This window comes from Mobula birostris, chromosome 11 (genome assembly GCF_030028105.1).
Source record: "Mobula birostris isolate sMobBir1 chromosome 11, sMobBir1.hap1, whole genome shotgun sequence".
Lineage (NCBI taxonomy): Eukaryota > Metazoa > Chordata > Chondrichthyes > Myliobatiformes > Myliobatidae > Mobula > Mobula birostris.
The window spans coordinates 7,049,686-7,063,103 of NC_092380.1; the positions used below are offsets into that span (position 1 = coordinate 7,049,686).

Here is a 13,418-nt window from a genome sequence, read left to right on the forward strand (position 1 = left end):
ATAACCCATCATACCCTGACTAATCAAGAATTTATCAACCTGCACTTTAAATGTACCGAATGACTTGGCCTCTACATATTCACCACTCTCTGGTGAAAGAAATACCTATACAAGTATAATATTATCGCAATAATAACATAAAATATTCTGTAGATGTACAAGTTGACATAAAGTGTATGTAGTTAAATATGCAACAGCATAATGCTACTGCCATTGTCATAAAATTGTGTACTGGGTGGTGGAAGGGTTGATCAATTTTATTCTTGCAAAAGCAGTATGATCCCCTACAAGTTCCTGTAATTGAATTGTTTACAGAAATTAATTTGCATTATTAGAATTGCTTTTTATTTTGCTTGAATTTGCAACTGTGCTGATGGTTTACTCAGCATGATAAAATTAGTATTGATTATTTAGAGAAGTGATAATGAAATATTCTTCTCTTTCAGACGCCGTGGGAAGGTGGACAGTATAAGCTTCGAATGCTGTTTAAGGATGACTATCCCTCATCGCCACCAAAGTGTAAGTGTGCAGACATTTCATTTGTCACTTGGATTAATCAGTGACCCGCTGGAACCCTCCAAGATGCTCTAGATCTCATGATATGGGGGAAAGACTTGTTTGTTTTTGATAGTTCTTTGTTCTCCTGGGTTCCCATTAGATCTTCCATGATTAAACATTTGAAAACTAATGGTTCATCAGAATTTTTGACCCTTTGCAGCAGTTTAAAATTAGGACACAACACTTGATTATTTTTCATGTTCAATTATAGCAGATTAAATATAAATTTGGTAAATCGGTTTATTACTGTCATATGTTCTGTGGAAAAAAAACTTGTCTTGCATTCTGTTCATACAGATCAATTAATTCCAACAGTACATTGAGTTAATATAATAATGCATAATAAAGTGTTACAGTGACAAAGGTGCACAGTATGACAATTCCATACGGAGTTCTTTTATTTATATAGAAGTGTTGTGGGAATAGGCCCTTTGAGCTGTGCAACCCAGCAACTCCTGATAACCCCGATGTAACCCTAACCTACTCACATGACAATTTATAATGACCAATTAACCTAGCAGATAAATTTGGACTGTGGGAGGGAACCAGAGCGCCTGGAGAAAACCCACACGTTGCAGGGGTTGGGGATGGGTTTGGGAGTGGTGTGGATGGTACAGAGACTTCTGAGAGTGCGGTCCCAACCTGGGGCCCAGACACCCCACAGTTAACGGTAGAGATCCATGGCATTAAAGAGGCTGGAAATCCCTGCATTAGAGGCTGCTGAGATCGAACCGTGGACTCTGACGCCCCGAGCTGTAATCGGAATCACTTTATTGCCAGAATTGATTGTGGTTCAGTGCCAAACATAAAACACAGGACAATACCATAAGAGACAATACGATAGCAGCTAACAGCTTACAAGACAGCAGTGCACTCAGCCGTGAGCAATTGAGCTAACTGCTGTGCTACCAAGTTGCTGGCATATATCTATTGCTAGAAAGTTTGGGACCTTGACACACAATGAATCTGTTAATGCAACCTGCTGTTGTGTGAGTTCTGATGCAACAGCATGGGTTCTAAACTTGCTATCATTTCACTAGCACTTGCATGGAACGGGCATTTTTCAGTGTTTTCCTCAGCAGTTTCTGGGGTAGGCTTGTATTACGAGACCCTACACACTGATCTAGTCCTGGGCTTCCTAGGCTGGGGTGTTCATTCTCATAGATTTGACTCAGATCTGTGAAGGAGAGGGTTTTATTTAGCCACAGGGCGTTGAAGCTGTGGACTTCATTACTACAGACTGCATGGGTGCCAAGTCATTGGGTATATTTAAAGTGGAGGTTGATCGGTTCTTGATTGGTCGGGGTATCAAAAGTTACAGGGAGAAGGCAGGAGAATAGGATTGAGAGGGATAATAAATTTGCTGGGCCGAATGGCCTAATTCTGCTCCTCTGTCTTAAAGGTCTAAGAGGAGTGGTGAATGCAGTGAGAAGACATTATTCAATGAAACCAGAGCTAATTTTTTATATATATATATTAGAATATCTTTATTGTCATTGTTGTGGAGCAATGAAACATAGTTTAGCAGCTCGTTTTGCAGCATGACAAAGAATATATACATAAAATAAACTAAGACCTCAGGAGTGCAGTCCAAAATTAATAATATATGGATGGGGGGGGGTAGGACTATTGCACACCTGCCATTCCTGGAAGTGTGATGCATTTAGCTGCTGCTGTCTTAGGAGGGGGGCAGGAGAAGGGAAGGGGGTGTTATACATTTCACTGCTTGTGGGTAGAAGCTGTTAAAGGAGTCTCTTTGTTTTTGTTCTTAATGCTCTATATCCCTTCCCAGAAGGTAGAGGAGAAAACGGGTGATGTCCAGGATGAGTGGGATCCTTTGAAATACAAGTAGCCGCCTTTTGAAGTCTGCCAGTATAAATGTCTCTGAGGGAGGGTAACGTTGTGCCAATAACCCGCTCTGCTACCCTCACCACCCGCTGCAAGTCCTTCCTGTTCTGTTCTGTGCAGCTGGCAAACCACACTGCACAGCAATACGCCAGGAGGCTCTCTATAGTTGTCCGATAGAAGTTGATCAGCAGGTGATGAGGGAGGAGAGCATGCTTTAGCTTCCTTAGGAAGTAGTATATAGATAGATATATAGATCTATAAACACAACTGAAATTGTGTGCAGTTTTAAACATTTTTTTCAAAAAGAGAAGTGCGTATTTATACTGTAATTCGAAGCTGTTTGAAATGCAAACCCCTTTTTCCCCTCTTTTGTTCCTCTCTAATCTCCTTAAATGCATTGTTGATCATCAACAATATTAGCCAGCTTCACTTGAAACCATTTCAATGAAAAGGCCAGGTGGATAAAGTCTTCAGCATTTGTAATGACTGGAGAACAGTACAGTGCTTAATCTGGCAAAGGCTTAAAAGAGAGCCACCAAAGGAAGTGGGTTTGAAAACTGAATCAGGTGTAAAAGAAAATACAATAAGCTGTAGCAGTGGATGGAATTTAAACTAAGATTGAGTTTTAAAAGTCAAGAGGTTATGTTGCAATTTTATAAAACTGGTTGGGCCACATCTGGATTATTATGCACGGTTCTGATTGCTCCTGCTATAGGGAGAATGTTGAGGCTTTTGAGAGGGTGCAGAAGAGGTTCACCAGGACGCTGACGGGTTTAGAGAGCATGTGCTATCATGAGAAAACAAACTTGGGTTGTTTTCTCTGGAGCAGCAGAGGCTGAGGGGAAATCTGATAGATGTTTACAAGATTATGAGAGGCATCGATAGAGTGGACAGAGGGTATCTGTTTCCCAGGGTTGAAATGTCTAATACCAGAGGGCATGCACTCTTTAAGATTATAAGCTAGCTCCTGCTGATGGAGGCACAAAAGACTGCAGGTGCTGGAATTTGGAGCGGTGCATGAAAAGCTGGCAGGACTGGAGTTCCTCAACTTGCTGCCCAACCTGCTGAGTTCCTGCAGCTTTTTTGCTGCTTTTGATGTTTAGTATGGAAATAGCATAGTTTTGAATATAGACACATGCTCAGTATACTGATAACACAAATGTGTGTCCTATGGAAATCTTGATTTGCCATTCCAGTTGGTATCTATTTAGGTCAGCCTATTATGGTGGTTGCAAAGTGTAACTTTTTTTTAATAAAGCATAGCCAACTTCTCGGGGAAAAGGGAAGTTTCAGATTCAGTAGAGCAAAAATCAGCATGAGGAAAAATCTCAGTGGATCTTGCAGCACCTGTGGAGGCAGAAGATGCAAGTTGAAATTTTGGGTCAAGATCTTGCGTCAGACTGAAGGGGAACAGGAAGAACGGACAGTAACAGTGGCATGAAAGGGTGGGTGGAGTGGGGTTTGTGCAGTAGAGGCAGCTGGGTGACGGGTGCAGTCAGCTGGGGAGTGGATGATTGACAGGTGTAACAAGGTCGGGGAGAGATTAACTAACAAAGCTAGGTAGACAGGAAAGTGCGTGTAGGAGGAGAGGACTGGGGGATGTGGGCTACATGATTTCAGAAACTTCAGTGTTCACATCATTGGGTTATAAGTTACCCAAGTGCAATATAAGATGTTGTTCCAACATTTTGTTTGCTGTCTCCGTAGCAGTGGAGAAGACTGAGGATGGACAGGTTAGTGTGGGAGTGGGAAGGTGAATTATAGTGACCATGCAACTGGACGCTTGATGACAATGGCAGACAGGTTACCTTGATCTCACCAATGTGGAGAAGGTCACATCATAAGCACCAGATACAGTTGACCAGCTTAGTAGATGTACAGGTGAATTTCCTCCTCACCTGGAAGGGCTGTTTAGGTCCTTGGGTCATAAGAAAGAAATTGCGAGCCATAACAACTTACTGATGGAGGTGTATGGAGACTGGATGTTCATTTCTTTCTTGAATAAAGAATTAACCAGTTCCCTTCCACTCTCATCTACTTGGCAGAGGATGTCCTCACCTTCAACTTCTCTTTAGATTCCACGTCCTTTCTAGGGGTAGCTATGGGCACTTGCATGAGGCCTTGCAGCACCTGTGGAGCTATCCTTATTCCAAGCCTGTTCTGGCAACCCCCTAAGCACTTTCTCCACTACACTGATGCTGCCTCTTACACTTGTGGTGGATTTCATTTCATCACTTTTGCCACCAGCTTCCACCCTGCCATCATGTCGTAGATTGAATCTCTGATTCTCTCTCAGGTGATGGACTTGCCACTGACATCTCCTCTCACCCTGCTTCCTGTAAGTATACCTTCCCTTTTTCCCAATTTTTCCATTTCTGTTGTGTCTGTTCTCAATTTGAGGCCATCCAATCTCGAGTTTCTGAAATATCCTCCACTAGAAGCAACCCTTCCATTGATGGGAGCCCCCACAGTAGCATAGCAGTTAATGCGGCATTTACAGCTTGGGGTATTGGAGTTCAGAGTTCAATTTGGTGCCGTCTGTAGGGACTCCCCTTGGAATGAGTGTGTTTTCACCAAGTGCTCTGGTTTTCATTTTGGTCATTGTAAATTGTCCCATGATTAGGTTAGGGTTAAATTTGGGGTTGCTGGGTGGTGTGCCTGAAAGGGCCTATTCCGGATTGCATCTCTAAACTAATTAATAAGAATTTCCTGTGTGTCTGCTCTGACCCCATCCTCCTCTTCCCAGGCAGAATATCGGTAGCAATCTCTTGATTTTCACCTTTTACAGCATCCAACACATCATCCTCTGCAAACTCCAACGCGATCGCTCCACTAGCCACATCCCCTCTTGACCCCCACTTTCTGCTTTCTGCAAGTATAATTGCCCCTTCTTCCCTGTGCCCTCGCTCATTCCAGCAGATGTAACATCTGTCCCTCTCTCTCCCACCCACCAGCTCCCCTAACCAACCACCATCTAAGGACCTAAACAGCCCTTCTAGGTGAGCCAAAGGTTCACTTGCAGTTCTTTCAACCTGGCCTACTGATTCAGTGTTCATCATATGGCCTTCCCTGGTGTGCCATGTGTAGACTAGGTGAGTTCTGTGGAGCACCTGTCTGCAATAGCTTGTCTCAAGCTTCTGGTCATATCATTTTAACTCTTTATTCCCCACGCCAAGCTGTCCTTCCTCAGACGTCTCCAGTTCTGTGAGGAAGCCAAACAGATTGGAGGATAGCATCCCACATTCCACTTGGAAGGTGACAACTCAGTGTTGAATGTTGAGTTTTCAATTTTCTTGCTTAAATAAAGTCCCAACCAGTTCCCATCCACTCTTATCTGCTTTGGCAGAGGATGTTGTTATCTTCAGCAATATGTCATTTCCTCCCACTTTGGGAGGAATCAAAAACTTTTCCACACACACGGTTGCATCCTCCAATACACTCTCATGTCCAGCTGGTTTTCTTCTCCCTTTGCTCATGTGTCTAACCTCTTTCCCATTCACCTTCATACTGAAATATACTGGCACTTTTCCCTGTGTCCCCCTCGGTCCTGCTGCAGGCTCACAAACCTAAATATTGAACTACACTTTTTATCTGTACCTGAGTTCTTCCATCGTTCTGTTATTCTAGATTGATTTGTCTTCAGGTTGAGTAGATACAGACTCTCAGATTTTCAGCCAGGTTGTTAATGAAGGAAGCAGAATTAGGAGTGTGCTGTATTGAGACCTCTGTTGGCCAAGGTCGACCATGGGTATTGCATCAGAGCATCTACAAGTACACAAGCCGGGCAGTACAGTATGGGAACAGGCTATTGCCCATGCAGCAGGCTCCCCCTCTCCATACAGCTGATGAATCCAAAGGAGTGCTAGAGACCGATACAATTTAGCACCAGTGGCATCACAGGAAATGCCATTCAGTGTTGAACTCAACATATCCTTGGGGACTCCAGCTCCAGATTTTTCCTAAGCCTTCCCCATGAGTGGGTACTGTATAGGCACAAGGCAGCAGAGGTTTGAAATCAGGGTTTTCCTTCTCCTAGATGAGCTGCCAACCATGGCTGATGATCCCACCTGCCCAGAGGAGCTGATTTTAAGGTGCAAGAACCTGCCTTTGCCCCTTCCGTCAGTAGAAACAGTTCCGCGGGGTTTAGTAGTTACGCAACATCACGCGTGAGGCCAGGACTTGTCTTAGTTGTTAATGGCTATGTGAGGTGCACACTTATTGAGAGCATTTAATAGATACTGGGTGCTCATCCCCACTACCTCCCCAGCCTTCCAGCTAGACAACCTTAAAGAACCAGCGTGCTGTATAGGGCAGTAAGAATGAAATATGAAAGCATTCAAGGCCTAATTCTGTTTTTATGTCATATGGTTGTATTGGAACAGAAGGACTGTGGTACAAGGTGAGCTTACTCTTTTAGTACATTCCAGGTCAATCCAGTGCATTGGTCATGAAGCTAAATGCACAAGGTTTTAAGGAAGCATTTTTCAAAATTCTTCCACCAGGTAAATTTGAGCCACCAATATTCCACCCAAATGTCTATCCCTCTGGTACGGTGTGTCTATCCATTCTGGAGGAAGATAAGGACTGGAGGCCAGCCATCACTATCAAGCAGGTCAGGTGCCATTATCATCTTGCCCAAACTTTTTGTGGAGGAACTGTACTGGCTGTTGAACTTTTCATCATTGACCTGTGATCTGCTTTTCAAAATAGATATTACTAGGAATTCAAGAACTTCTTAACGAGCCAAACATTCAAGACCCAGCACAAGCAGAAGCATACACAATCTACTGGTAAGTATAAGAACTAATGAACACTGTGTTTTCAGTAAACCCAGCACTGCTTTTCATTTAACTATTAATCGCACTAGGGAAAAGATACTACTTAACTTACTAACTTCTGACCTGTTCATCCAGTTAGCTCTGAAATGGCATCACAGGTGACTTTCCCTGAAGCTACATTTTAACCATCATGTCTTTTTTTGGATTGTCACAGTTTTACTTGCTGGGTGGTAAAACACATTTTCTGGTTCTTAGTTTTCGATTATCTGCAGTTTTAACATGGATCTGGACTGTCTGTCGCATTACATATAATCCACTGATACTTACACCAGCCAATCTATAAGATTTAGGAGCAGAATTAGGTCTTTTGGCCCATCAGGTCTGCTTCGGCATTCCATCACGGCTGACTTATTCTCCCACTCAACCCCATTCTCCTACCTTTGACGCCTAATCAAAAACCTATCAACCTCCGCTAGATATACTCAATAGCTTGGCCTCCACAGCCGTCTGTGGCAATGAATTCCGTGGATTTATCGCCCTCTGGCTAAAGAATTCCCTCCTAATCTCTTCTAAAGCGACACCCTTCTATTCTGAGTCTGTGCCCTCTAGCCTTAGACTCTCCCACTACAGGAAACAACCTTTCTCTGTCCACTATGTAGATCTCTTGATGGGTTTCAATGTAATTCTCTCCCCCCCCCCCGCCCCCATTTCTACTAAATTCCAGCAAGTACAGGCCGAGAGCCATCAAACGCACCTTGTCCTTTAATCTTTTCATTCCTGGGATCATTCTTATGAACCTCCTCTGGATCCCCTCCTATGCCAGGATTAACAAAGTCACCAAAGAGAGTAACAGGTAGAAATGAAGTAGTCTTTTTTTAAGACAAAACGAGACACAGCAGGTATTATATTGAGACCCTTTCGGAGGAAGAGGCCTGCTCGACCCAATATTCCATGACATTTTATATGCTAAAGATCAAAGGACAATGTATCTATAATACTTTCTTCTGAATTGCGTATAACTTTTCAGACCTCCTTCGTATCCACACTATAGACACCCAAACGAATTCTAAATGACCATTGTCTGGTCTTCCAATTAACTGGTTCACGTCTCTTAGGAACCCATTATCTAGAGCTGTGTAACAGTCTTAGACAAGTGCCCAAAACTGTTCATCGTACTCCAAGTGTTATTTGCCTTGAATAGAAAGGTATTGGCTGCTGATTATTCTGGAGGAAATATGATTTAATCATTATATACACTGAAATTGAACTATTCTAAAAGATGTACAGACCTAAATTGTATCATCTATTATCTGTCAGAAAACCATTAAAAAGTGTACTCTGTTTATACAATCCTGGTACTTTTGAAGAAGTAGCCAAGACTGGATGTGCATTAATGTGTAAATATTTAAAAGATGGGCACTTCTTTTGGTTTGTGAAGTAAAATTTGAAGATTCCCAGTTGTTTACAAATTAGAACTATTGATGGGATGTCACAATGTTGGGATCTTGATGAAAGTGTACTTTAGGGTGACGTATGAATTTATCTATTTAAAGATACAGCACGAGACAGGCCCTGCCGGCCCAATAAGCCACACCACCCAGCAGTCCCCTGACTTAACCCCAGCCTAATCACAGGACAATTTACAATGACCAATTAACCTATGTCTTTGGATTGTGGGAGGAAACCCATGGAGAGAATGTACAAAGTTCCAGGCAGCAGTGGGATTTGAACTCTGAACTCTGGAAAACCTCGAGCTGTAATGGTGTCAGGCTAACTTCTGCGCTACGGAGGCCAGCTGAGCAGGGTAAAGTTTACAGTATCTCTGTAGGTAGAGGTGATTAAGAAATGCAGAGTGCTTCAATCTTGAGTATTCTACCTGAAACCCAGCTAAATATTTTCTTTCAGAATACAACTGAGTTGTAAGTGACCAGTACTTAGGGGATTATTTTGTGTGTATCGTCATATAAAGCGAACGAAGTTGGTGTGCCACAATATAGCACGGCACTATTACAGCTCAGGATATTAGAGTTCAGAGTTCAATCCTAGTGTCTTCTGTAAGGAGTCTCTACACCCTCCCTGTGGAATGCGTGGGCCTTCTCCAGTTTCCACCCACAATCCAAAGATGTGCCAGGTAGGTTAATTGCCCCATGATGAGGTTAGGATTAAATAGGTGGGTTGCTGGGTGATGCGGCTCGAAGAGCTGGAAGAGCCGATTCTGCTCTGTATCTCTAAATAAAAATAAAATGCATTTGTTCGTATTGCTGATTGTTTGGGAGTACAAAAAAGAAGTTGCTGTTAAGATAGAAATGTATTGTACGATTTTTTTTCTGACTTCTGCAATTCCCTGTTCATTGTTCACAGCCAGAACAGAGTAGAGTATGAAAAACGAGTGCGAGCACAGGCCAAGAAATTCGCTCCAACATAAAACCCACACAACAAAAGGATATGGATTTCTGACTGTCGGCTAACAAAAGAAGGCACGCTATTCACATTTAGCAAGTTCCTGTTACAAGCAATTGGGAATCTTTGGGGAAAATAAATGCATCATTACTTGGACAGTTCTAATTCACACAAAAAAAAACAAGGCAAATCATCTTGGCACGAAAACTTGCTGTGTTTCTGTGGCGGCTGTATTAAAACGTTTTAATTTATATTAAAAAAAAATTGCCCTAGTACTCGGGTCAATTGGCCTTCAGTGTAGCCAGAAGTTCAGGCTCCAATTTAATGTTGGCTGACAAGAAAATAGCAGTCAGTTTTTTTTCCAGCTTTCATCCACTTTGATTTTTCTGGCCTATTTCTAAGCATCTCTAAGTTGTCAAGCTTCCAGGACTGTATTCATCAAGAGGAAGATTTTATGAGAAGAAAGTGAAGAACTATTGTATCTATTTACATACCACGATCTGCATTTTGCTCTTAATGCCAAGGCTTTCTTAAGTCCACAGTGGCTCTTTAAGAGAGACTTGGAAGTCCTGTAATAAATGGTGTATTTTTAAAAAAAAAAAAGCTGCTAATAAGATATTCTTTCTATCTACCCATTCTCCAAATCACATCAGAGTTTTTTTTTAAAGCATTTGTGTTATTAGTTTGTCTTTGGAAGGACCCATCAGTCATCCTAAATAGTACATTCTTGGTTCTCAGCTGGAGAAACTGAATAGGCGCACCCAGCCTGCTGTGTGGTGTATTGGCTCGTGACCTTTTTATATCTTAAAGTTGGTTGCTCCTTTTTTAAATGTGGTAGATTGGCACGTGTGAGCTGTTTGACCACAACTCCCTGCACGGGCGCACTGTTGCCACTTCTCGTTTCTCTTTGTTTTAGATTTCCTCCCAGTGCTGCTGTAGCTTAGAGGAATGTAGTACTATCTTTCGGAAAAGTGCAAGTGAAGGTGCCACAGTTTTTAAAAATCGGGACACAAAATAAGTGGAATTAAGACACCTTTGACATCTTGGTGCAGATTAGTGGCTTTGCAGAGGATCTTTTAAGCTGGCCTAACCATATAGAAAGGTGCATATTTAAGATTTGGACTCGGAGGAAGGGATTTTGCATCTGCCCCCATCCTTTTCACGTATTAGTGGTGAGGGAATCCTCAGCAATTCTTAACATTATAACATTGAATGCCCCTGCAGTTATTACAGAGGTGTTTATATTTCTAGACATAATTTAATTGGATGTGGCTATTCTCATAATACACATCCTGAGAGTTCTGGGTGTGAACGTGGTTCTGGTTTGCATGCAAAGACAAGTCCTCGTCCTCTCGCTGGAACAACTGCAGCTTGGCTAACTTCCTCAGGTGTCTCTGAAACTTGATGGGAAGCAAAGTGCCCGTAGGAAAAGTGTTACTCATTCACGAAGAAAGACTTTCGACAGGCCTAACAGGCGTGTGAAGTCAGTCACCAGTGTTATATCCTTTTGTGTAAAAGGTTCTTGTATTTCCATTTTTGTACAGTGCTGAGCATCAAGTAATAATGTATGTAAAACAATCTTCATCAAGATGGCTGTGCTGTTTCCTTAGCTTTCAGCTAGCAACATATTTCTGTCTGCAGCCCAGTTTCGAATAGTTGGTTGCCTCGGGAACCTGTGGAATTATGAGTTAAGGATGTTATCTATTGGTTACTGGCCGGATTTGTAATTACTTGGCGCAGTAGTGCATTCACATTTACAGAATCGGGAAGCAAAATGTTTTGTGGCATAATTTGAATTTGCCGATTGCATGAAGGGAAAGGGAACTGGAGTACTTTTTAAGAGGTGTACATCTTTTGCAATTGGAAATTCTTTATCTGCTAATATTGCTTTGAAAATTATTGGGGATTTTTTTTTAAACACACAAAAACCTGGCTTTGGGGAATGAGGGCTGATCACCTGGCCTTTTCCCTGTCTAGATTAAAATGTAATTCTCAGTGAACTTCCTTAATTGTGCATCTATGCCAATTGAACCAGAACAGGCACTTGCTAAAGAAATAAAAAAAAACTCCCTTGGAATACTGGTACATTCATTTCTTTGTTTATATTTTTTGATGGATAAAGCAACAAAATAAAATAAAAAAAACTTAAACCAGTATTCCAGGGTAGTGCTGTAAACTTGTACAATACTTTTATATCTTTTTTTTCACAGTCCATTGGATTTTGAGTATGAAATTGGCATGTCTTTAGAATACATGCTGATTTTAATGTCCCCCTCCCCCCCCCCCAACCTTGCCTCCCTGGGTAAAGAAACAAAATTTTAAAAAATATATTGATGGTTGTAATGGTTGCCTATTGCATGGCTGCGTGTGGTTGGGACTTTAGTGTGTCAGTGTCACCTTGCTCACCATATAAAACCAGAGAGCCTTGAAACTGGTAATTGCATGACGAGGCCCCTCTTCGGTCCTTTACTGTGTTCAAGATATCATGATATTGGATGAAATCAAAAGGCTTATTTCAAACAGTCAGGTTCCCCTTGCATTCCCTAATAACCTTCAGTCCTCGTTTTTGCATCTTTTAAGTTGGAATTTGTGACATTTTAATGAAGATCTTGAGCTGTCATTCTTTTCAGTTCAAACTGTACGAGAACCAACCCTTGGCGCAGAAAGATTAAAATAAAATTCTTTAGGTTATGGATGGAATCTGTAATAAGGGTTTTATAGATTTGTGTAGCTGCCTGAACTTCTACAGTTTAATAAAAATGCAGGTTTATTCCCGGTTGCTTTCTTTTCTTCCTAGTGTCTTTATCATCTGACCATGAAGTGATCCAAACTTGTAGACACTGTTCTTAGAAACAACTGAATGCCAGCTAACTTGCTTTCATTTGTCTCATTAGAAAACAGTTGCTGCATTTACCTGATACCTTGATTCTATTTTTTAATATATCACGCTTGGCTAAATACTTACTTGGAAGGAAAAGTGATTTTTTAATCTATTTTTTGAAAAAAGATATGATTCTTATGATATGCAGTTCAAAAATCAAAAGCCAGCTGATCAGTTGGTGATCCACTGCACTCACTTGGGTTTTCATTGTCATGTGAGACAAAGGATTGTAACTTGAGCTCACTAAAGTGTCAAGGAAAAGCAGGTAAATTTTCATCAGTAAATATCTTAATTTGAAGTGCACAGTGCCTCTGTTAAAACAACCTAACAGATTTGTAGACACGGCCGATTTTTTTTTGCTGGGTTAGTTTATCCAGGCCATTGCTCATTTTCAAGGTTACACTCTGGACATCTGTATCATTCATGTAATCTTAATGCAAGTATGGTGACATTGTGAGACATGACTGACAAAAAGTCTGCTGTCTTCCCAAACACACTTCCAAAGGCCATGCTCGCTCTCCTTATCTCTTGCTTGCCCGGTAAAAAAAGTAAAATTGTAATATTGAAAAAAAAAAGCAGCTCGGACAGCAAGAAAATGCGCTTGTTTAAAATAAATTTCTAATGAATGGAAAGTTTAAACGTGAAGAAATCATTCCATTGTTGAGGCGTAAGCTGCCTCTGAGCACCATGTACCATTGCAGCACACACCGTTTCAATCACTGATACCTCTGTTTGTATGCTGTTTGTTAATGTATTTGTGTTTAGAAAAAGAAATTAAAAAGCAAAAAGTAAAGAGTTTTCCTGGTCTTTTTCTAAATCACTTGTGCAAATAACACAACTACCTCACACAACAGCAAATGTTTAAATTCTGCTGAGGTGCTGGGCTTATGTTAAGACTAATGGATTTAACACATGGTCTAAGAATTTCAAGAGTGTGTTACATTCCTAATTTG

At 41.4% G+C, this 13,418-nt stretch overlaps 1 protein-coding gene across 3 annotated transcripts in view; it reads left to right on the forward strand.

The window, feature by feature from the left end:
- Positions 1–13,263, forward strand: part of LOC140204784 (SUMO-conjugating enzyme UBC9) — a 58,622-nt gene extending 45,359 nt beyond the window's left edge. For all 3 annotated transcript variants that reach the window (XM_072271574.1, XM_072271573.1, XM_072271575.1), the window contains 4 exons: positions 447–519; positions 6,909–7,018; positions 7,117–7,196; positions 9,546–13,263. In XM_072271574.1, coding sequence (XP_072127675.1) covers positions 447–519; positions 6,909–7,018; positions 7,117–7,196; positions 9,546–9,609 — 327 coding nt within the window. In that variant the 3' untranslated portion in view covers positions 9,610–13,263. The remainder of the gene's footprint in view (positions 1–446; positions 520–6,908; positions 7,019–7,116; positions 7,197–9,545) is intronic.
- Positions 13,264–13,418: the final 155 nt, after the last annotated feature.